The sequence below is a fragment of the Crocuta crocuta genome, unplaced genomic scaffold, assembly GCF_008692635.1.
Source record: "Crocuta crocuta isolate KB4526 unplaced genomic scaffold, BGI_CrCroc_1.0 scaffold118, whole genome shotgun sequence".
In the NCBI taxonomy this organism is placed as follows: Eukaryota; Metazoa; Chordata; class Mammalia; order Carnivora; family Hyaenidae; genus Crocuta; species Crocuta crocuta.
The window spans coordinates 8,124,210-8,146,431 of NW_027551558.1; the positions used below are offsets into that span (position 1 = coordinate 8,124,210).

The window sequence follows — 22,222 nt, forward strand, 5'->3', positions numbered from 1 at the left end:
TATCCGTATTTTTAGATTTTCCTACCAGGAATATCAATTTCTCATGTGATAAAGTTATGAAAAGTGCTGTGTGCACAGAAAACCACAGCAGTTAATCTGTGCACATGCAGGTACTGGGCATGCAGCCCCGTGGTGGGCCACAGGTCAGCAGATGTGGCAGCCCCTGTGTCTTTCTAAGGAGCTCCTTTCTCCCTGGTCTCCTGAGACCTCTGTGCTCAGATACGGTCAGAATGAATTATTTTCATCAAATCTGTTCCAGAAGCCGAGACTGGATAGATGTCAACACATCAACTGCACACCTGACTCGGGACCTGGTCTACTGAGTGGACCTGATCCTCATCTTCACTCTGACAGGCACAGGTATCTCCCGTGCATTTTTCTCGTTTCTTCTCTGGTGGAGGGCTGTATCTCACCAAGGAGGTCCCTCCCATCACCTGCAGCTAAGTGCAGATGTGGCTGGGAGCCCAGGCCCCACCACCCTCATGGCATCGGGGACGCTGAGCCTCAAGGGCAGGCTGTGAGGACAGACCCTTAGTCAGGGGTGCCCAGGCAGGGGTCTCAAGAGTCTCCATCGCTTCCCTGAGGCTCAGCGCAGGGAGGGCGATGACCTTTCTACACACATGTGAATAGAAGCCCCACGGAAACAGAGGGGTCTGGATGACTATGGGAAGACAAAACAGGGACAACACAATTCCATTTCTACAAAATGCGATTATCAAGAGGCAGGGGCTCAGGCATCACTTTTGAGCATTATTGTGAGAAGGTCAAACGGCAGAAACATACAGAAAGGATAAGAGAATTGAACGCTTTAAAGAATTTGGTGAGAGGACAAACGATACAGAACATTCAGTAGGAGTGACCGTTGGGAACGAGACTTGGACAGCATTGGTGGCTACATTGAAGGAGACAGGAAAACCAGGTTTCTTATCCTTTCTTTTGGTATGTGAGGTAAGGTGCTCCCCAGCAGTGCTTGAAACAAGGCATCGGTCAACAGTAGACAGTTTTTAGTCCCGGGTTTCATTCTGCAAACACGCCTGCTGCCTCAGAATCAGAACATCATTAGGGTGAGGTCGCCACGGCACACGGACAAGTGGGGGGCTGCTGCCGTTACCATAAAACACTCATTTGACACTTTGCTAAGAAAAGCAAACCGTGTCGATGGCTAGAGAAGAAGCGGAGCAAACCAGTGCAACCTGCAGACGCATTTTCTTCACTCAAGTTTGAAAGGGGATGGATACGTGCACGGTGGAAACAGCAGATGCCTGCTGAGGAAGCTCTGGCCCTAATTCCCACCCGCGGCGAGGCGGGGGGCGGGGGTGGGGAGCCGTGTGCCAAAGGACTTCCACACGGCTGCACTTGAGTTCCCTCGGCAACCTCCTGACACCTAAGCTTGCCCCGAGGTCACCCGACTTCAGAGCAGTCCTGCTCACAGAGACTGCTAGCCCCCTGGACTTAGATGAGAACACGGTCTCAATTTGAAAAGTGCCAACAGTTTGACTTGGCAGACATCAATGAATTTTCCAAAGTCAAACTAGAGCATGCCAGCTGGAGTCAAGGGGGCTTGGCCGGGGGAGCCCCGGCAGGGCCAGCTCATCTGCAGTTTACACGGAGCCCGGGGCAGGCGGGGCGGGCGGCCTGGGCAGCGGGACTCACCTGCGCATGCACTCCAGGGCCTGGGTGAACACCTGCGGGGCCATGCCGTGCTCGTGCTGCAGGATCAGGCACTGCTCCAGCGTCACCGACATGGCCGTGCGGTCCTTGGCGCTCTTGCAGCTGGTGAACCGGACCCCGTTAAGGCGGCGGCAGATCTGCCAACAGGAACACAGGCTGTGCTCAGAGGGAGACTCCACAAAATGGAAACATGCTTCGTGTGCAACACAGGTTCCAGATGGCCAATGGCAGCGGGTCGCTATGCCACCTCCCAGAGTCAGCCTTCCCTCCGCTTCTGCTCCAACTCTGAGTCCTGCCAGAGCCAGCAGCGGAAATGAAGTCACTACCCATGGGACCGCCTCTCGTCCCTGGCTGTCCCTCGTGTGACCTTCTGCCCCCACCCTCCCACAGGCCATCAAGGCCCAGACTCCCTTCTTTTCTGGGGCATCACTATCTGTTCACTGGCCTTACCAGCTGGCCTCTTCCAAACCGTGCCCAGGCCATTTCATCATGTTCACACCTTTGCTGCAGGCCCTCGACAGAGCAGGGCAGCAAAGACCAGCCCAGGAGGTCAGAGCAGCTTACGGGATGCCCAGCCCCTGGCCAAGTCTCCAGGCCTTTCTGGAAGGCATAGCACAGACCCACTGTCTCTACTCTCCTCCTCTACCTTCAACCCCCGACTCCTGCACAGATGGGAAGAGCTCAGAAGAGCTTCTTCTTTGCCACCTCCAGACCAACAGGCCCCACAGGCCATCCACCGTCTCACTTGGGGCCGGGCATGGGGTTAGGTGCCAGTGCTCTTCCCCTTCACAAGTGGGGGGCTCATGATGGGGCAGCTGCCCCAGGGCACCTTCTTTCTCCAAAGGAAGGGATTTTGGGGGCACCTTCTTTGTACCACTAAATCTAGGTACACAGTCCCCAAATGCAGAAAGCCCTAAAATTAAAAAAAAATGTTTTTAAAGTTTATGGCAACTTAATTTGGCAGCACAACCATATCTGAGCTGATGTGAGACTATTTATAATCTTCACCTATCCCACTGTGTATAAATATTCACACTTTTCAATTAAGCAATATTAGTGAGTTTAGTTCCAGAGCGCTGCCCCAGACTCCCCAGGTTGCGTTCAATCATGTATGGGTACCACATTAACCACAGGGGATATGCATTGTATTACACATATGTGCACCAACTGTATACCATACCCCCTTTCTTAAATACAGAAATCTGTGAATTACAAAACATCTACTCACAAGAGCTTCAGATAAGGGAATAAGGACCTGTACCAGGTACTGCACCTCGAGAACAATACTGGCAGTTAGTAAAAACTCAAAGCTAGATGACAGCTCCAATAACCCGTCACACTCCAGAGAAATCTCAGAGCCACTGCAGACTGCCCTGGAGACAGCACCACACCTGCTTCTCAAAGCCAAGAACATGCAGCCACTGTTAGGAACGCCACTAGGTAGAGGGCACAGTATAGTTCTAAGTACTGTGTCTAGGGAAAGACAAAAGATAAGAGGCCCAAACGAGTTCAGCCAAGGCCATCCGGAGGAAAACAGCCTTCTTTTGGGAATAGACAAAGAAGTTTTAAAGAAAAGAAAAAAAAAAACCCACAAAAACAGACCCTAAGCATCCCCTAAGCTTGGTCAAAAGTGATATAATCCCAATGTATAAAACCGTAACTGACGAGGTGAGGGTGAATGTACACCTGCTCACTAAATTCTACAGGCTGCAGAGTTCATGAACCAGACACGGGTCGTAAGCATTTACATTCATAAATGGTGCATCCATAACTAACATGAAACTTCAGAAAGCAGGCAGAGGTGACCAGAGGTGTATTCTTGCCCAAGAGGGCCATCTGCAGTACCAGGTTCCAGTCTCTAGGGGGCTATCAGCCAATTCTGGGGCTCTGGCTGGTCTCCCCATCCACAAGATGAGGGCCTAGACCTGACCTATGATATCCTGTTTAGCCAGGGACCTCTTATTACACACAGAAGTGAAAATAAATAAGATCCAGAAAAGGATGGCAGCTCTGGTCAAACTGGCCAGAGTGACTTGGCATTGCACAAATTCCTGTCTCCCCCGCCCCCCACGCCTCCAGAGGACCCCCAGCTGGAAAATATAAGAAGTGATGTGTCTAAGGGCCTCTGAGACTTTTCCACCTCTGAATCTGTACATTGAACCTCTGCTGGGAACAAAAAATATGGGACTACATGGGCTGCTTTTTGGACCTGGTGACAGAGGATTGCGGATCATTGCCATAGTTGATGATTTTTCTATGCTCTAGAGACAGGAAAACAGAACCTCAGCTCCCAAACAGAGTATGTATGGGTCTCAGCACCCACTGTCAGCTGTAAAGCTGTCTGTGTGCTTGTTATAAGGAGAGTGAAGGGGGGGGGGTGCCTGGCCTGTGCCACTCTGGAGGGATCAGGCTGTCACCCCTGGCCTATGCGTCACATGAGGACAGGCTTGCTCTGTGTCTGAAGTCATAAAAATACTGTGTAACAGGCTCGTGACAGCCAGCCAAGGGGAAGCCCCCTAAAACATACTAAAAGAAAGTAAGGGGCTCCTCTTCCTACAGAGCATATGGGTCTCCTTAAAGGAGCCCTGCTACAGAGGCACCCTGGCACCCATGAGCACATCCTACTCCATATTTGCTGGGCTTGGCCTGAGCAAGCAAGGGCAGATCTCCAGAACCAGAACAATATTTGAAACCTATTCTGTCTTCCTGTCACTCAGTGCCTCAAAATGTGTTCTGCTGTGAAAAGACCCCATGGGCAGCCTGGCCCAGGAAGGGAGCTCCTCAGACTGACCCATCACACAGCAGTCATGAACAGAGTCTTCTCAGCTGGGGCACCTGAAAGGCTCAATGAACAGATTAATACGCAGAGGAGAATGTCCACTCTTCACAGCTGCATTCAACAGAAAGGCATCAGTGGCCACAGCCACTAAAAAAGGCACAGAATGGGGCGTGTTCAAAGACAGGGCCCCATGAAGACAGGCCCTCAAACACAGGGTCTACCAAGCAGCCAGTAACCAGCATGACCAGCTGAGACAGTCTGCTGCAGTGGAAGAGAGCTGGGAATCCCTTCCCGATGAGGAGACTAGGAAAGCGCTAGAATGGGCTGCTCAGGAAAGCCAGTGGCAGCGGGGAACAGCCCTCCTAACTGCTTCTTGGGCTCTGTGAACTGGGGGGTAACCAGGTGTGAGTGGGCAGTGCAGGGTCTACTCCTCCCCCAGGGACAGAGGGGCGTGTGTCCATCCCTCCCCTGCGCTCAGGCCAGGAGCTAGAATGCCCTCTGGGGATCACTTGTGCACCTGAGTCTACGTGTACGGGTCCCAGTGCAGCACAGGTCATGGTGCTGCCATGGAGACAAGTTAACATCACTCCTTAACAGGGGAAAGTGAACGGCTAACTAGGGAACTACACAAATACCAGAAGTCTAAGTACTTGGGAAAAGAGGAGATTCGAACTGCAACGTACAAAAAAACTGTAAAGAGACTGCAGAAGTCACTTTGGTCTACCTTTGAACCTATTAAAAGATGCAGTCAGCAGTGAGTTTTAGCTGGTATTGATTGCTGAGGCTTCTGAAGGTGACAACTGTCACCGGCCTGGTTATTAAACGCCCCAGGGAGAGAGTCTGTGTCAAGTTTATCAGAATTCAGGCAGCCCTAAAGTAATGAACTCACAGGCAACTTTTGTGTCTTCCAGAGTTTTGGACACATTCAGTGACTTTCTTTTGTGTCCATATGGAGAAATTTGCTCTCTCCACTCCTGGCTGAGATTTTTATTTAATAATATGATTATTATTTTTGGCAACAAGTGCGACAATAACATTCTTTCCCTCACTGTAACAAGGGTACTACCTCAGCAGCTTGCCAGAGGATGTCGACGTTCTTATTCTTCCTGGCATGTACGTTCTGGCCCAGAAATCGCAGCAGCTCCGGCAGGCAGGTCTGGCTCCGAGATCGAGGTAGGCCTGCAAGAGAGGAGTCCGTGAGAGCCGGTGCCCAGCCAGGCCTGCGGCCTAAGGAGGCCACTGTGGCATGAGCTCCTGACCAAGCTGACAGCGTAGTGACTTAAAAAAGAAGGGAGGGTGTGCTTAGGGGCTAGCCCTGGCTACCAGCACGGGGAGCACTTCAATGACTTTCAAGGCCATTTCAGGCCCACCTGTAAAGTGCAAACAGTCGTCTTCTTTCAGCTCTTCAGAGAGGCTGAAGCACAGACACAGGGTCACCCAGGGCGGGAGGGAGTTAGGATGACCCATCTGGTCTACAGCGCCCCCGCAGGGAGAGGATACTTAGGGGCAGTGGGTCTCGACCACTGAGTGGGCTGGGTAAGCCCAGGGAATGTCCACTCCGGTGGACCTGGAGTGACCCACTCTCTCTGACAGCCTCCCTCCGCCACTGTGGCAGTCTCCACCCCTTCCAGGACCCCTTGAACCGGAAGATCAGTCCGATCGCCTCACCTAAGAAACCTGGGATTTTCAACCAGGATCGTCAGAGAAAAAGAGAAGAGCTTCAAGGTCATATCTATGGAAAATAGCCATGGTGCCTGAACCCCCAAATTAAAACCAAACACATGGAATTCTGGGATCCAGCCGCACATAGTTTCACCACACAATCTCACTGTGGAGCACCAAGGATTTTATGCTAATTACTTCATGCACCTGATATGTGCCCAGCACCATGCTGATCAGGGGACTGGGGCAGAAACATGGAAAGAGGACTCCTGCCATGAGGGGCTCAGTCTGTGATGGAGGCTATGGAAGCCCAGAGGAGGCAAGTTTGTTGCCTGGAGGAGACACCGCAGGTTATTTCCCAAGACTGGCCACAGCATCAGCCTGGCTTCCCCTGTGGCCCCAGTCAGAGCACACCTGCCCACTGATGAACCGAGCAGACTTAGAGAGTATTCACTGGCTGGCTTCACTTCCTCAGCCTCACAGAGCCCTGATTCTCCTGGGGCTGACGGCACACTGGGCTGCTGTTCCCCAGCACCCTGGATCATGGTCCAGTGCTACTGGTCCACCCTGGAGAGGCCCACACCTGGGCTGCTTTGGTCCTGCAGGCGACGCCCTTCCTTGGCTGTCATTACCAGCCTATGTCCACATCTCCTGGGGTCTCATGTCACTGGAAACAAGACGCCCTCCAAGATGCTGAGCACAGAACTCCTACTTCCTGACCACATGGCTCACTGTGCCTACTCATCTGTCCTCCACACGGCCTCTGTCCTTCTAGCCCAAGCTTGGGTGGCTGCACTGTCCCTGACCACTGAAGCAGTTGGAAGATGGGCTCCAGCCTGGGCTCCCTCCTTGGGGGACTCACCCTCTGTCTTGGTATCCTCAAATATCAAATGGTGTAGAAGCAAGCCCACCTGCCAAGGCTGCTAATGATCACATTAGCTAATCCATGTAAAGTATGTAGACAGCCTGGGAAGGATCTGTCAAATCTGTGACTTTCAACTATGATCGCTGCTGAAGCATGTGAGGACGCCTCACTACCTGGATGTTCGACAGCCTAGTGACCTTCAGCTGAAGCCTCAGGGGGTCCTCTGACTTATGGCTGTCAACCCTGGCCAGCGGAGCAGTTTCTGGAACTCCTGATGCCCACCAATCTGGGGGAGTTGCCCAGGCATCAGGACTGTCCAGCCTCCCCAGTGAGTTCCAGCGTGCGGTCAGAGCTGGCACCTCTGCCACTCCCTGGGAGACTGAGGCCACCCGACATGAGCACCCTGTATCTCCTTCCGTCCACAGCACCTAGCTCTCTCCCCCTCCCTGCCAGCAACACCGGCACCCCTTCAGGACCCCAATCTGTAGTCCTGAGTGCTCCTGCATCTTGCAGCCAGTATCTCTCTAGCTCCTTCCCTCACTGTCCATCTCACATCTCGCCAATCTCTGGGCGGAGTGGCCCATTGAGGTAGTGCCATTTAGTCACTTACTTGTTCTGGCTAGAGCCCTAGCCACACTGACTGAGCCTCAGAAGTCAACAGAGACTCCTCCTCTCACCCACCCTCAGTGTCCAGATAACTCTGCTTCTGTCCTGCTTCCAAGGACGCCCTGGCCCATCTGTTGGACCTTTTCTTCCCAAGCCACCTCCACTGGGAGAAAACACTGTGCACCAGTGGCCTACACTCTTCCTCCAAGCCAGTCACCACACTCTAGCTGATTCAAGACAAATCCCCGAAGGCAGCTTTTCGCACACTGCTTCCCTCTAGAACTAAACTGACGTCAACTCCCCAGCCTGGTCTCTTTTAACACAAACATCTCATAACAGGACACCTTTGCACACCGTCTAAGTGCCAAGCCTCAGGGCCAGGCCAACCCTTCCGTGCAACCAATACTAACACCTCCCTCATTGTACTATCATGGGGAATCAGTGAGAAAATGTGTGCAAAGCACAGCACAGCGCCTGGCACATCAGCAACCCAGGAATGCAAATGAAGCCTTTTCACATCTTCCCTTCTTGGGAGTCCCCTTTAGAGGACACTGGTGTTACCCAGGGTTGGAGTCTGCCTCCTTCACCTGGGGTGGGGGGTGGGGGGGCACGCTAGTGGCTGGGGCAGTGCCAGCACAGAGAGGCAGAGCCTATTCCTATCCAGGCAGGGTCCAGTCTCATTCACCACTGGGTCCCGTGGCACTTCATACGGGAAGGTTGACATCCGGAGAGAGCTCCCCACGTAGAGATAGTGTGCTGAACCCCGGTTCCTGCCCGAGTCCAGCAGCACAGAGAGGGCTGTTGGCAGTGATGGCTACCATCACTCTCCACTGCCCTCTCGCCCCCAACACCCAGCAATAAGTGTCTGCCCGGCATCTTACTCTGTGTGAAACAGACGCGGGTGCATGGGGAACTCACACCAGTGTGGGGTCGAGTGGGGGATCTGCGTCTGCGATCCCATCTTCCCTACCAGTAGGAGTACAACGCACACCACGGCATCAATGTGCGCTGGGACTGACAGTGTGTGAGAAAGCCCCGTGTTCTCTAGGTGACCAGAGAACTGGCCAGAGAAGCATGAGCAAGGGCCACAGCCTGAGGGAAGCTTCTCTGGGTGGGGACTCAGGCCCGGCAGAGTCTGAGCAGGTGAACAGGTGGCCGGCGGGACAGGGAAGGAACAGTTGTGTGCACAGAGGCAGCACCCAGATGGTTGGTGGGCAGGAAGGGCTCAAACACCCAGAGTGATACAAGACAGACAAGAGGTGAAAAAGAAACCTACCATGAGTGAAGAAATACTTACAATCTTCAGGCAAAACTTCCTTAAACTGCTCGAAGTAGGAATTTAACCGCACCAAACTTTCCACGTTGATAACTTCTTGTAAAGACGTATCACCAAACCTTCGGAGGTCATACGGGGACACCATTAGTGAATGACACTTCCTTCCAGCATGAAATAACTGCTCTGAAGCCAACAACATGGGTTCCCCTAAGCATTACTGTGCACATCTCAATTCTAAGCCACTTCCCTCCTCCCAAGCATACGGTCATCTCTGCTGTGTTGGGGACAGGTTTAAGTACATTTCATTAGCAGGAACCATGCACATTTGGTGCCTAAAAGATTACAGAACTCCATCTGTCCCAGACCCTGGCACAGCATGCACGGAAACCCCTCTCACAGCTGCTCACTGGGAGTCCCCGTGTCCTCCCATCCCAGAGGTGCTTAAGAGAGGGGACAGCAATGGGGCTCTGGCTGGGGAGTGAGGACACAGTCCTGTACTCGAAGCCAAGTCACTCTGCCTGCTGAATAACCCCACCTGACTAGCTGCTCCTCCTGGACTGTATGGGAGGCCCTAGCTCTCTTCTCTCTATGCAGGCTCACCCTGTGCACACCTCTCAGACACCCAGGACGTGCCAGATGTATAAGGCAGAGAAAGAAGAAAGTCACCCTTGAGAAAAACCCCAAGGTGGTCATGAACACAGGCAGGCTCTTAAGTCTAAGGCCTGGATGCCCAGGGCAGCTCCACTACTGCCCTGCTGAGGGACCTCCATGCATAGCAGCTTCTTCATGGTCCCATGTCATCCTTCAGAGAGCAGGACTCCCACAACAGCTTTTCTGCCCCAGGACACAGTGAGCTGGGCTTGTTTATGAGGTGAGGGGAGGGTGTCCCAAAAGCGGATGAATGACAAAGACCATGGACTAGACAAGTCTTCCCCATCCCGACTGTCTCACCCTTCTCTACCTGCCCCTCTGCTCACTGCGATGTGGACTTGCCTCAGCCCTTTCCAGAAACTACTCTTACAGAATCATCAAGAACGGCAGCTGCCAGACACAGGGAGCATTACTGTTTTCCCTGGGACACCTCCTGACCAGCCCTCTGATATTGCCCACTCTCTCTGTAGTAGGCTCTTCCAGCTCTGCTCACCTCAGAGGTCTCTACTTCCCGAGCTGGTGGGAAGCAGCTTCCCTCAGCTTAAGCTGGCTTCCATCTGTCCCTGACCATGACCTTCCTCCTGGTTCCTGGGGCTAGTAGATGCCAACACCCCTCACTACTGACCTGGAAGTATAGGCCTATTATTCTCTTCACCATCTCTCTCACACCCTGCCCAACTGAAGACCAAACCTTCCACTTCACCACTGAAACAGCCCTCCAGTCTGTCCCTTCTCTACTCGTACTCCTCCTGCCTGACCCAGCTCACCGCCTCTGGCCTGGACTCTCCAACAACCTCCTCATCACACTTGTCACCCTTGTATCTTTCCAGCACATGGCCAGCATGTGATCCACTTAAAATGCAGATGAGATTGTGTCCTGCTTTACTCAAACTTCTTTGATGTCTCCCGTCAGCCACACCACATTTGCTAGGTGGTGGTTGACCTACACCTAAGTAGGGGTCACTGGGTTCGAAAGGCCCCACAGGAAGATGGCACATCATCCTAGAAACCAAATCCCCTTCACAGCAAGTGCTTTAAAAACCCATGTGAATAAAACATATTCTAAATTCTAAAACACACATGAATGTAATGATAAAACAGGGAAGATTTTCATGTACTAGTGGAAGGTCATTACACATGCCCAAACGCTCCTCTCCAACACACATAAACATGTGCATACACACACTTGCACACGTGATTCCTCCCTGTTGCCTGGCAGGGGACCCTGCCGGGAGTTTACAAGACAAAGGCCTTTTGAATCAAGACATGGCTCTCAGCCTTGCAAACAGACCTCTCTAACCTCACCGGTGCCCATTCTGGCCTGGGATCTTGGCCTCCGACACCCCCGATGGTTTGTCCCTACCTGCATTTGCTCAGGCTTATTGGCTTGAGATGCCAGGTCTTTCCTTCACCTCCTCATCTAACCAACTCGTACTTACTCTTCAAAACCCAATTCAACCATCATCCCCTCTAGGAAGCCCTCTCACACCCTCTCCCTGGGTCTCCCATTAGGACTCCTACTCCCTGCATTCATCTCCAGCCTTGCTCCCACACCTCTCTCCTGCCAGCCTAAGTCTCTTGAGGAACAGACCACATCTGGCTCATCTTTGTGTCCCTAGCACCAAACACAGAGCTGGGTGTGCGGCTGCACTGAAGATTGCTGGCCAAAGGAAGGAAGGGATGACAAAGTCTACACAGCACTCAGAGCCTGAAGAGGGCTAAGGCCATTTTCTACAACACCTCACGGAGCACTCCAGCCACCCCGGCCCCCACGAGAGCCGGGCACGCACCTCTCGGCCAGCGTCTGCTGTTCATTGATGCCCACGTTGAAGAGGACAGGCTGCACCCGCAGCAGCATGCCGCTCTGGATCTCCCGGGGCAGGGCGTCGAACAGGGGGCCTGGCAGAGGGATCCGCACATTGAACCCGTCCCTGCAAAACAGTGGAGAGAGCCAGAGAATGGGTGAAGGCTGGGACAGGGGAGAGGCAGGAGAGGAGGCGAGTGAGAAGAGGAAAACCAAGCTGGCCTTGACACTAGAGTGTGAACTGGCCGTCCAGCTCAGGGGTTTCTAAATTGTGGTAATGAACCTTTACAGGTCTGTGAAATTAACATGGAGGGCTACGATCAAGGTTTTTAACTGAATGAAACACAAAAAAATAAAAACGCAAAGTACATCACATGTAACAAACACAAATTAAAACAGAGTGCTAGTTCTGAGAACTAAAAAAAATTCTTTCTACCGATTTCCAGTGATGACGGGCAGCATGTCTGTTGATGCATTAGAAGTGGCCTGAGTGACTTTGAAGGTCACGTTCCTCAGGTCCATGATTCCAAGACTCATGTCCTCCAGCATGGCCAGCTCCTCACCTGGAGGCGAGAGGGGGATGGAGGGATGTCAGGTAGAGGGGATCTGCCAGTCGCCCCGTGGGCTCAGCACGGCCACAGAGCTGTGGGAGGCGACGGGATCAGGCCTGGTGTGACAGGAGGTGGCCTATCTCAGCCTCCTCACCAGCTGACCCACTTCTCCATGGGAAAAGGTGGCTACTGAAATCCCCAGTGGCCACATTCGGCAGCTCGGCTGGTGGAAATGCACGCCACAACTCCCAGCCCCCTCCTGGTGAGGGGAAGTGTGCGGCAGGAAACTGGCATGTATGGAGCCTCAGCAGGCAAAGCTGGCGCTTTACGAATGGACAGAGACAGGAAAACAGCATACCATGGCCGGATCCCCACACGCCACAGCACTTGGCATTTACTTGATCTCTTGTAACTCTAAAGACTGACAAATCCTTCTAAAAAACTATGGATTTTTACCCTCTCAGAAGAAATAAACAGAAAATGGAAGTAGGAAGAAGAGAGTCTTTTTAGAGGGCAATTTGGGAATGTCTATAAAATTTAAAATTATGCCTACCCTTTGACCTAGGAACGTTCCTTCTAATAATGCAGTAGCTGTAGAAATGGGCCCTCAGGCGCACACAGACTTCTGTGTGGAGACATATGGCAGCACTGTTTTCATGAGAATAATTCAGAAGCGGTCCAATGTCCCAGAGGGCCTTACTGCTTAAATAATTATCATCCATCCTCAACTAGAACGATCTCTGTAACAACCACCAACAACAAAACAAACTAAGGGGTGTGTGTGTAACCATACAGGACTTTTATTTGGTTCTCACATATTTTGATGATGTTTAGATTTATTTTCATCGGCACGCACTGCCTGCGCAATGACACAACTATCTGGGAAGAAAGAATGGGAATCACACACGTCTGCACTGCCCATCACCCCCAGGATCCCAGAGGCGTAGGGTATGTGGGAGCCCCTGGAACCTCACCATAGGTGCTCAGCAGGCTCTCGAACTGGGCCAGCAGCCCGATGGTGTAGAGCTGCCGCAGGAAGCCATCGTCATGCAGGCAGTTCCTCAGCTTGATGATGAAGCCACAGATGAGAGCCGTCAGCTGTGGGGGAGACCTGAGGTGAAGTGGTTGTGGGGGGATAGGCACCTCCTCTCTAAAAGGCTAGCAGCCAGTGCCTTGCCCTTGCCCCAAGTTTCTCTGCTTTCACGGCTCTGGCTGGGCCACAGCAGCACCTCTTCCTGCTCCATCTGGGGTGTGGGGAGCACTCTGTTCTGAGGCCACACAGGGCAGAGGCCACAGGGAGGGTGTGCAGCATTCCATGCTTGCCACTCCAATCACTCCTAAAGGCTGGTTTGGTTTTGGTTCAGCTTCCAACCTGACCTGCCTGGGCTTCCTCCCGGGCTAGAACCTTCTGGAAGCCCAGAATTAATTCCCTACCATGAAAAAGGCCTGTATGTTTACAGATTCATACCAGCTCTGGCTGGAAACTAAAGTGATCACAACAAAGAACAGAAGTGAGAGAGAACATGGTCACTCTGCAAGTTACCTCATTGAGAGATTTTCTGTGGGAGGAAACAGGCCTCACAAGGATGGGCTGGCAGAACCACAGAGAACCAGCCTGACTGGTACTATCATTGTTCACGTTGCTAATTTGATAACTGGCATCCACCAATCTTTTAACATTCATTGGAGTCTTCCCTTCTCTAAAACAGAATGGAAATCATCACAGCAATTGTGCATAAGCAGAAGAACTAAGGCACGGACAGCAGTGATCGTGTCTCCCTCACTAAGCTGCTTTGCAGGGAAAAAGGTGGCAAAGAGGCCTGTGTCATGCACAACGCAGCACGCCTCGGGCAGGAGAGGCAGGTGTGCCCAAGCCGCCAGCGCCACGTCCTTGGGGAGAAACAGGGTAGACTTGGACCCTCTCCTAAAAACAGACTTATCAAGTAGGATTCCTTCCTCCAGGATGAAATCTAGACCTCTCACTATTAAATAACTTTAAGAGCCACTCGCAGGTGAAAGTATTGTCATCCTTGGTTTTTTCAGTGTGAAGCCAGAGAACGGCTTCCTGAGCCTGTGTTCTGTGAGGGCGGAGGTGCCTGTGGGCTCCCATGCCAGTCCCGGGGCTTACGGTTTGGCAGAAGACCACGTCGCGGCGGTACTGCAGGCTCAGGTACGTGGCTATGGTGGGAGCGCTGTCCTGCATGAGCAGGAAGACCATTGCCTTCTTGGCCTTGTCGCTCATCATGGCCACGCAGTCTGTGAGGGTGGTCAGCAGGGGGTAAAGGGCCTCGCTCCATTCACCTGGGCACGAGGAAGGAGTCGTTTGAAGAGGAAGACTTTAAGACTCAGGTCCTGTAAATTGAGCAAGTTGCCTGACCCTAACCCCCATGTTGGCCCCCCTCCCCCTACCACTCCTGCTGCCTCCTGTAACTCTGCTCAGCCCAAACTCTGGCCCAGAACTGGCACTAAGTTCTGCCTGGAATCACCCCAGTCTCCAACCTTCTGGCCTGAAGCTTTTCCAGTAAACAAACAGGGACCTACTGTGGGACCGCGGATGTAGGCCTTGTCTCCCTAACCTACTGGGGGCAGTACACATAAATGCTCAGGATGATTCCTTTTGAGGAAAATGACAAAAAAAGTTTCTGTGAGTCATCTGCAAGTCACCACGATTCCTCCACCGGGACAAGAAGGACACCCAGAAAAGTGACCTGTTATCTTGCTTCTCTTGACTCAGGTATTAAGGCAGAAGCCCCCATCCTTCTAGAGCAAAGGACAACCCCACCCTTGCGCAGCCGTTGTGTGGCTGTGGTACGTTCTCGCTTTCTACGTCTGAAGGAAAGACCGTTTGTTCCACATGGTTTCCCGTGTTTTCAGCTCTCAGAATATCCCTTGCTTCTGCATTCACGTTCTTCCCCACCCCCGAGCTCCCCGCCTGCAGCCCTCTATTTCTAGTTTAGTTTTCTTTTAGAAGTATTAGGAAATTGTGACCCTGTATCAAAACAATTTTTTAAAAATAGAACCTCAGGGTAGAAAAACAGATTAAAGGGTATTTTGGGCTTTGGCTCTTTTTCTGCCTTCCTATTTAGAAAACATTTAAAAGAGAAAAGACATGCCCTCCTCAGTTCTATTTATAACAGGTCACCAAGCCCAGAAAGAAGCATTTGACTATCACCACTGGGTGAGCCCACCATAGCTAATGCTGCACAGGCAGGGAGTGGAGCCGGGCAGCACCCACCCCTTAAGACAAGGTGCGGGTCACACCACACTCACAGACGTCACTGCACTGGGGAGAGGCCAGGTCCGTGCCATGCGAGTGGTGCAGCCACCAGAGGGGAAGCTCTGCCTTAGATAAACAGGATCCAAACCCCAGAGTGAAGGGAGGCCAGCTTCACTCTCTCAAACTGTATGAGTAGCACTTTGTTGAGAAACAAATTTAGAGAAATGCCTAAAACTTGCAAAAGGATTTCCCTATGCTCAGTGGTCAGTTAAGGCAGATTTTCAAGTACATGAATCCATTCAAAGTCGGGAAATGATCTAACTGTGTATGCAGGCATACTGTATGTGGACAAGGATTTATATCTGTAATAAAGGGGGAAAAAAGCAGTCTTAACTTTAGAAAGTCTACAGCGGGAAAGGTCTTAGCAAAGAACTCATGGTGACAGAGAACACTGGACCAAGGAGTGGAAAATATGTGTCCCGGGTCCCAGCTGCCGCTGAGCAGTGCTGGCCAATGACAAGTCTCTTGGCCCCTTGGCCACGTGAGTTCTTTTTAGTAAAATGGAAGAGCCCTGCTGGCTAACATCCAAGCATCTTTCTTCCTCTAATAAATCTCAGAGGCCATGTTTTTGTTTCTTTGAAGAACTCTGTTGCATACATATAAATTATATTCAGCACCAGTCAAAAAAGACAATGGCATCTAAGTTTCAATAGCCAAATAACTGGGGGGAAAGGTAGGCAATCATTAACTAAGAAGTAAATGCTCTTAGAGCAAGCGTTGCCGGTTATACTTTGCTTTTCCACTTAATATGCAGGTACCTATGCAAATTATCATCATTTAAATCTGAAAATTATCAAAAAGTACAAGCAGACTTAGTTGACTAAGCAGGTCTTCTCCATGCAATACTTTTTCTGCTTCTCTACTTCTCTTTCAAAAAACTCCATTTGAGTATAAGACAGTTTTGTTACATGGGGGGGGGGGGGGGGAGACTCTGAAAAAAAAATGGGAGTATAAGAAGAATGGTTAAGAAGCACTAGGATCTTGTCCTGGAGAAGATGTGGGCCTGGGTGGGAGAGGAGACTGCCATCTGCCCGGAGGAGGGCTCACACATGCCTGGATGGCTCTAGAGTTTAGTAAGAGACCCAGCCACCATGTACATAAAAACCTGTCAGTGCTTTGGGGCACCTGGGGGGCTCAGTTGGTTAAGCGTCCGACTTCAGCTCAGGTCATGATCTCACAGCTCGTGAGTTCAAGCCCTGTGTTGGGATCTGTGCTGACAGCTCAGAACCTGAAGCCTGCCTCGAATTCTGAGTCTCTCTGTCTCTCTCTGCCCTTCCCCTGCTCACACTCTGTCTCTCAAAAATAATAAACGTTAAAAAATTTTTTTTAAATCCTGTCAGTGCTTTTACCTTTCTGTTTTCTCATTTAATTCACAGAAAGAATATTATTAATACAGGTACGGAAACAGACTCAGAGAGGTTAAGTAAGTGTCTTCCCAGACAAAAAGAAGTGGCATTTGTACATGTCTGACTGACTCTAAACTCCATGTTATTTTTACTGTGTCAGGCTGCTTCTGCTGAGTTGAGAGTAGGGGCTGAGGGAGAAATACATTTTGGGGGAATATGAAGAAAAACTACAATTAGAAATTTCCAGACAAAAAGGATTTCAGGGACAGTGATGAGATTTCTACCAGGACCTAGCTAAGTAAAGGTATCTGAGATATTACATTTGGTGATGGGGTCATATTCTGCTCCTTTTGTTGAGAAAGTCTTGCTATGGAAAAAAAAAAAAAAAAGAGCCCAACTAAACTGTGTCCTTAGTGACACAGCTGACTCACTTCTGGGGGGCAGGCTCCCTGTCTGGTTGATAATCTGTTAAGGCTCACTGACTAGTGGTCAATCCATGGACCATGCTACTTTGGATAAATTTGAAGAGCTTTTTCAAATCTATACCTGCTTTTGCACTTTTTCCCCTCATTAACAGAGGAAGGAGGGAAGTCGGAAAAGAGGGAGGAAGAGTGAGAAAAAAAAATGTGTGTGTGTGTATGTGTGTGTTTTAACTGAGATAAAATATAGCTCTCCAGGAAAAGCCAAAGGAACTCCTGGCATGGAACCATTTCAGCCCGTTGACATTAACTGTGGATAAGCCGCCAGTGCTTCTAGAAATGACACAGCTGATATAAAATGCATGGTGCTGTATGAGCTGAGAGGGCTCACTAAAACTGACAGAGAGCTTGGTAAATTCCCAAATCGCCAGTTCACTGCACTCTAGATATAAAACAGGTGTCCTGCTACCTCACATTTATATCCAGTCAGAAACAGGCAATCATCAGACTGATTGGGTAGCTGGTTTTTGGGGTATAAGCAAAAGCTTATTATTTGGGGGTCTCATGCTCACTCTGGGGAACCCACAAGCCACAACCAGGAAACTGAACATGAACTAGAGCAGGGGTCGGCACACTTTTTCTGTAAAAGGCTAGATAGTAAGTATTTTAGGATTTGAGGATCATGGGGTCCTTGTCACAGCTACTCGAGTCTGGCATTGCCCCTAAAAGCAGCCACAGACAATATGTGAATGAGTGGATGTGCCTGATTTCCAATAAGACGTTATTTACCAGAGCAGGCAGTGGACAGGATTCAGCTCAGACCTGCAGTCTGCAGACCTCTGAACTAGAGCCATGAACAGTGATTTCTATGTGCAAATGCAGCAAAAAGATTCTGTTTTTAGCACCATCTCCAACTGAAGACTGCCAGCAGTGCTTAGTAAGACTTCTAGGCTGCATCCAGACTTGAAAGAAAGGATGCTGTGTGATTATGAATGCTGCAACATTTGGGTGGCTATACCCCCTCCATGTAATGCTCACAAGTCAGGTGAAATCACAGGAAGTACCATTTACAAATATGTACTGTTCTGAATCAGGAAGCCCAATGCACTCAGGGACATTAATCATCTGGAAAGGCTATGTGATGGGAAAGTAAAAAACTGCATGTGGTAGCCTCTACTTCAGGCCACAGTCCCCAGCCCAACTGGTCCCTCACCAAACCTAAGAAAAGCTGCCACATGTCTCACATGAAGAAACTCCTCTAAAATATTTTCCTAACTCTGGAAGCACCAGGCAACCTTGGATAATTCAGCTACAAACACTACCTGAGGGTTAGAAAGACATCTGTGGAAGCCTTGAACAGAAACCACGTACCTGGGCTGGACTCGTCAGGAGGGGGGCTGCAATCTGCACAGAAATGGAGGGCAACATGGATGATTAAGGAGCAGCACAGAGTTCAAACAAGAACAACTCGACGCTTACAGCAACTGCATCAAGCAGCCGGCAGTAAGGTGGCTCAGCTGAACAGAGAAGAGGTCGGAGGCCTGCCTGCCTCTTCCCCAAGAAGTCCCACACAGGCGCGGGGCTGCTTCGATGCAGCCGAGCCCTCCTGGTGGTAAACACTGAACCGACTCCCTGATTCGTTCATTCATGTTGCTACAGCTTCAACATAAAATGCTCTTCAGGATGAGCAAACTAACATATTACAATGTGATAAAGTGCCCACGTCAATCACATTGTATGCGGTGGAGCCCACGTGGGCTCATGGCATCGGGAAGCACACTTGTAATGAGAGAGACTGACCAGCAAATTGATCATCCCCAATTCAGAGCCCACTGCCCTGACTCGCGAGTGGAACCCGGGCTGCAGACTCACTGCTGAGACCCCAAGGTTAGGATCCAGCGATGAAACCAATATACCGACCAACATCTAGGCCAATCTTTAAAATTTCAATCAAATTTAAAACTTTTATGGTTTGGGGAAAGACCAGAATTACAATGTCCCTCCAGGTCGCTCGAGGAATGCCAATTTTAATTCAATTTCACCTACACCGAATCACATTTCAGCAAGTGAAGTACTCATTTCAATATTGCATTTCCCTTAAAAACTCTAAAATTCCTTGGTTAACTGGGCGTGCCACTGGAAGAACACAAGTCTGAAAAGGGGTCACTTATTTTATTTTATGTCTTCAGGTGGGTGGCTTCAGACCCCCAAGAATAGCTGGAACCTGCTTTATGGAGACTTTAAAGTCTGGATTGTCCAGAGGTGGGGATGGCAAGGGATCCTTCCTCTCCAGTTGCCTTTGGCAGTGACTTCATCAACTGGCAAAGGGGATAGAAACAGAGCAAAATTAAAGGCCCCTGTGAGGTGATGATTCCAGCCTCTTCATTAGAGCCCAGATATCCTGAGGCCATCTATCTATCAAAGACAGACACCCACAGCAGTGTGCAGTAGTGCAGAGCACTCACTCTTAAACCTCTGTCCGGCTAACCAGAATTACCCCATGCCTTAAAAAAAAATACAAATTTCTGCCTCCCCATAACCCTTTGTCCAAGATTCTGGTTCTGAGTGAGCAGGAAGGTCGAGGAGCCCATTTTTATGATCTTCTGTAGTGATCCCAAACAGCTGGCTTGTGCCCATTCCCCAGAAAAGGGCACCAGGGGTTAAACCTGGCTGGGTAAATCTAATCTTTCCATCAAAGCATGGAGTGTGTGTGTGTGTGTGTTGGGGGGGGAGGTCTCCTCTGGTACTCCTGGACCAATGACTCATAACTTAGGCCATGGGTCCCCTGAGATTTGACTAGCACATAATCTTGGGGGCATATGGGCTCAGGTTAAAACAACCTGGTACAGGCTGTGGATGGCTCTGCAGCAACGAGGAGAAATGAGAATGGGCGCATGGCAGGTAATGGAAGCCCCCAAATGGGGAGGCTGCGGGTGGTGGTGCAGAGAGGCGTGGGGCACCTGTGCAGAAGGCAGGAGAAGGAAAGAGAGGCTCACAGAGCCTCTGTGGTTCCAGCTGGCAGGGACTTGTCAGTGGGTCCCGAGTGATCCGTGCGTGCCAGGCAAGGCTCTGATGAGTTCTGCAGGACAGCAAGCTAGAAAGCAGGGCAACTCCTTAGTAGAAGATGAAAGCCAAAGACCTAGGACAGGGTACAGAGCCAGAATGAAATGTGATGATGCTTTTCAAAGAGGCACAGAGGCATTCATATATAATAAGCTGGTGTGAACACAACCTGCTCATTACGCCGAAACAACTACCTCAGGAGGTTGCCATGGTCTAAAAAGTCATGACAGAACTGAGGTCTGGCCCTTGAGGATAAGAGGCTGATTAGAGAAACAGCTTGCAGTCTCATTCTTTCTGGTCCTCCTGATCACGCCCAGGTCTGAATGGCTTCCTAGCTATGCTCAAGATTTTTAAATTAAGGGTCATCCACAGTTAATTTAGTGGCATACGGTTTCATACATGTCTTTGAGAACCGATCAGCAAAGTTAGACTCTCTCAAATGTATGCTTCATATTCCCATGACCAAACAGAGCTGATTTACATGGCAAACACAAGTCATGCCCTAAATACCATAAATAAATGCTCATTTAAATAACCTTAAAACTGCATTTAAATTTGTCTACGTTTGACCAATACAGGATGTGCCTAGAAAGAAAGTGACATTTAAGTTATGGCTATAACAAAATATCTGATTAAATAAACTAGCTCTGGCATTTTTTTAAAAAATCCAATAAATTACTCATTTTATATCTGCAGGAAAACTTGAAAATTACAAGCGAAACTATATTGAAGAGAAATGAGCAATGAGCTTTCCAATTTTTTTAAAAACACAATTTACATTTAAAAAAATGAGAAGACAGACAGGACAAAAGAGCTCCATGAAACCAATCACAGGTTTGGGGAACTGAAACTATAGCCCTTCACAGATGGAAGGGGTGGAGGATGTGAACACTGTTAAATCAGAGGCTCAAGTGACATCGCGCCCTGGAAACAGACTGCAGGCAGATTGCGAAGGTGAAGGGCATCTTACAAATGAAGGATTTACCAAGAGGCTCTGATAAAGGTCTGCCTTGAATGAATGTTGTCCAATTTAGAGATTAAAAGTCCTCACTGTATGAAGCCTAATCCTGGCACATCCAGGCCCTACTAACTACAGCTTAACACTCCCAAAGGTCTGCAGCCAGCTCTCAGCTGCCTGGCCCATAACCCCACCCCCTCCAGCTCCTACAGGAAAAGGTGGCAGGAAAAGGTCCCTGAGTGACAAGGATGCGCCTGCTTAGGAAGCATGCGGCCCCTAGCTTTAGGGCTGTATGCAGGACGGAGTGTCTGGTTATGCTCTGGGTCTCCGCAGGCAGAAGACGGTTTCTGAGGCGTGTTGCTTCACACCAACGTCCTACCATCTACTGAGGGCTCTGCCTCGGAGGTGGTGCTGGACAGGGGACCCTAACTCAGCCCCAGGAGCAAGTTCCACCATCTGACTGATTCCCAACAATTCCCAAGGCAACACTCCCTGCTGGATGAGAGCGCGGCCAGCCACTGACAACCAGCCCTTGGACAAGTGTGCGGAGCCTGCTAACAGCTCTCATCCAGCTGTGTCTCTGCAGGAGTCACCTTTTCCTTGATTCTATCAATTCCTAATTCAGTATACAATCTCATCCAGAAAAGCTTCTGCATTTTGGCCTCCTTCAGGTTCTCGGACTGGTTTGCAAACCAGCAAAGCCCAGGAGCACCCCATTCACTGACGGGGCAGTGAGACCCAAGAGGGTCTTCTGACTCTGCCTTTGCCAGACGTGCAGATTCACATGCAGGCTCTATGGGCGTGGACCACAGGAGCCTCTGCTCTCACCGCCCACTGCTCCAGCACTGTGACAACCGGCTCTGCCTGACAGCCCTCCCTGCAGTCTGTGTGGGGGAAGAGGTCATGGAGTCAGACACACACACAGACAGACAGACAGACATACGCAGCATGAGGTGGAGGCAGCATGAATGGGAAGCATGGATGCATACGCACGTGTGGTCAGGTGAGGATGGCATGCAGCAGAGGAGATGGTGGAGGGGCATGGCGAGGAGGGGACATCACAGAAGGGGTCTTCCGGTTTGATCCAGTAGGCGTGGCTGTTCCGGTTACCTTTCTTGCTGGTACAGCTGCCCGCGCAAGGGAAGACATCCTCACAGCTCTCGCCGTGCAGGCGCTCCTTCTGCAGCAGCTTGTCCACCCGCTGAATGATGCACTCCAGGCTCTTGTCTACATTCAGCCACACTTTCTCCTTCCAAACCAAAAGGTCCCATTTGGGTCAGCTCTCCCAGGGGGA

The 22,222-nt window shown here is 50.5% G+C and overlaps 1 protein-coding gene across 6 annotated transcripts in view; it reads right to left on the reverse strand.

Moving 5' to 3' along the window:
• INPP4A (inositol polyphosphate-4-phosphatase type I A) overlaps nt 1-22,222 on the reverse strand; it is a 123,751-nt gene that overhangs the window by 10,224 nt on the left and 91,305 nt on the right. For 3 of the 6 annotated variants that reach the window (XM_077749335.1, XM_077749336.1, XM_077749334.1), the window contains 9 exons: nt 21,922-22,177; nt 18,279-18,311; nt 13,994-14,166; nt 12,835-12,963; nt 11,751-11,872; nt 11,301-11,441; nt 8,881-8,978; nt 5,517-5,629; nt 1,654-1,808 (listed from right to left, as the gene is read on the reverse strand). In XM_077749335.1, coding sequence (XP_077605461.1) covers nt 1,654-1,808; nt 5,517-5,629; nt 8,881-8,978; nt 11,301-11,441; nt 11,751-11,872; nt 12,835-12,963; nt 13,994-14,166; nt 18,279-18,311; nt 21,922-22,177 — 1,220 coding nt within the window. The remainder of the gene's footprint in view (nt 1-1,653; nt 1,809-5,516; nt 5,630-8,880; nt 8,979-11,300; nt 11,442-11,750; nt 11,873-12,834; nt 12,964-13,993; nt 14,167-18,278; nt 18,312-21,921; nt 22,178-22,222) is intronic. The other 3 variants (XM_077749340.1, XM_077749339.1, XM_077749338.1) reach the window with 2 other exon arrangements.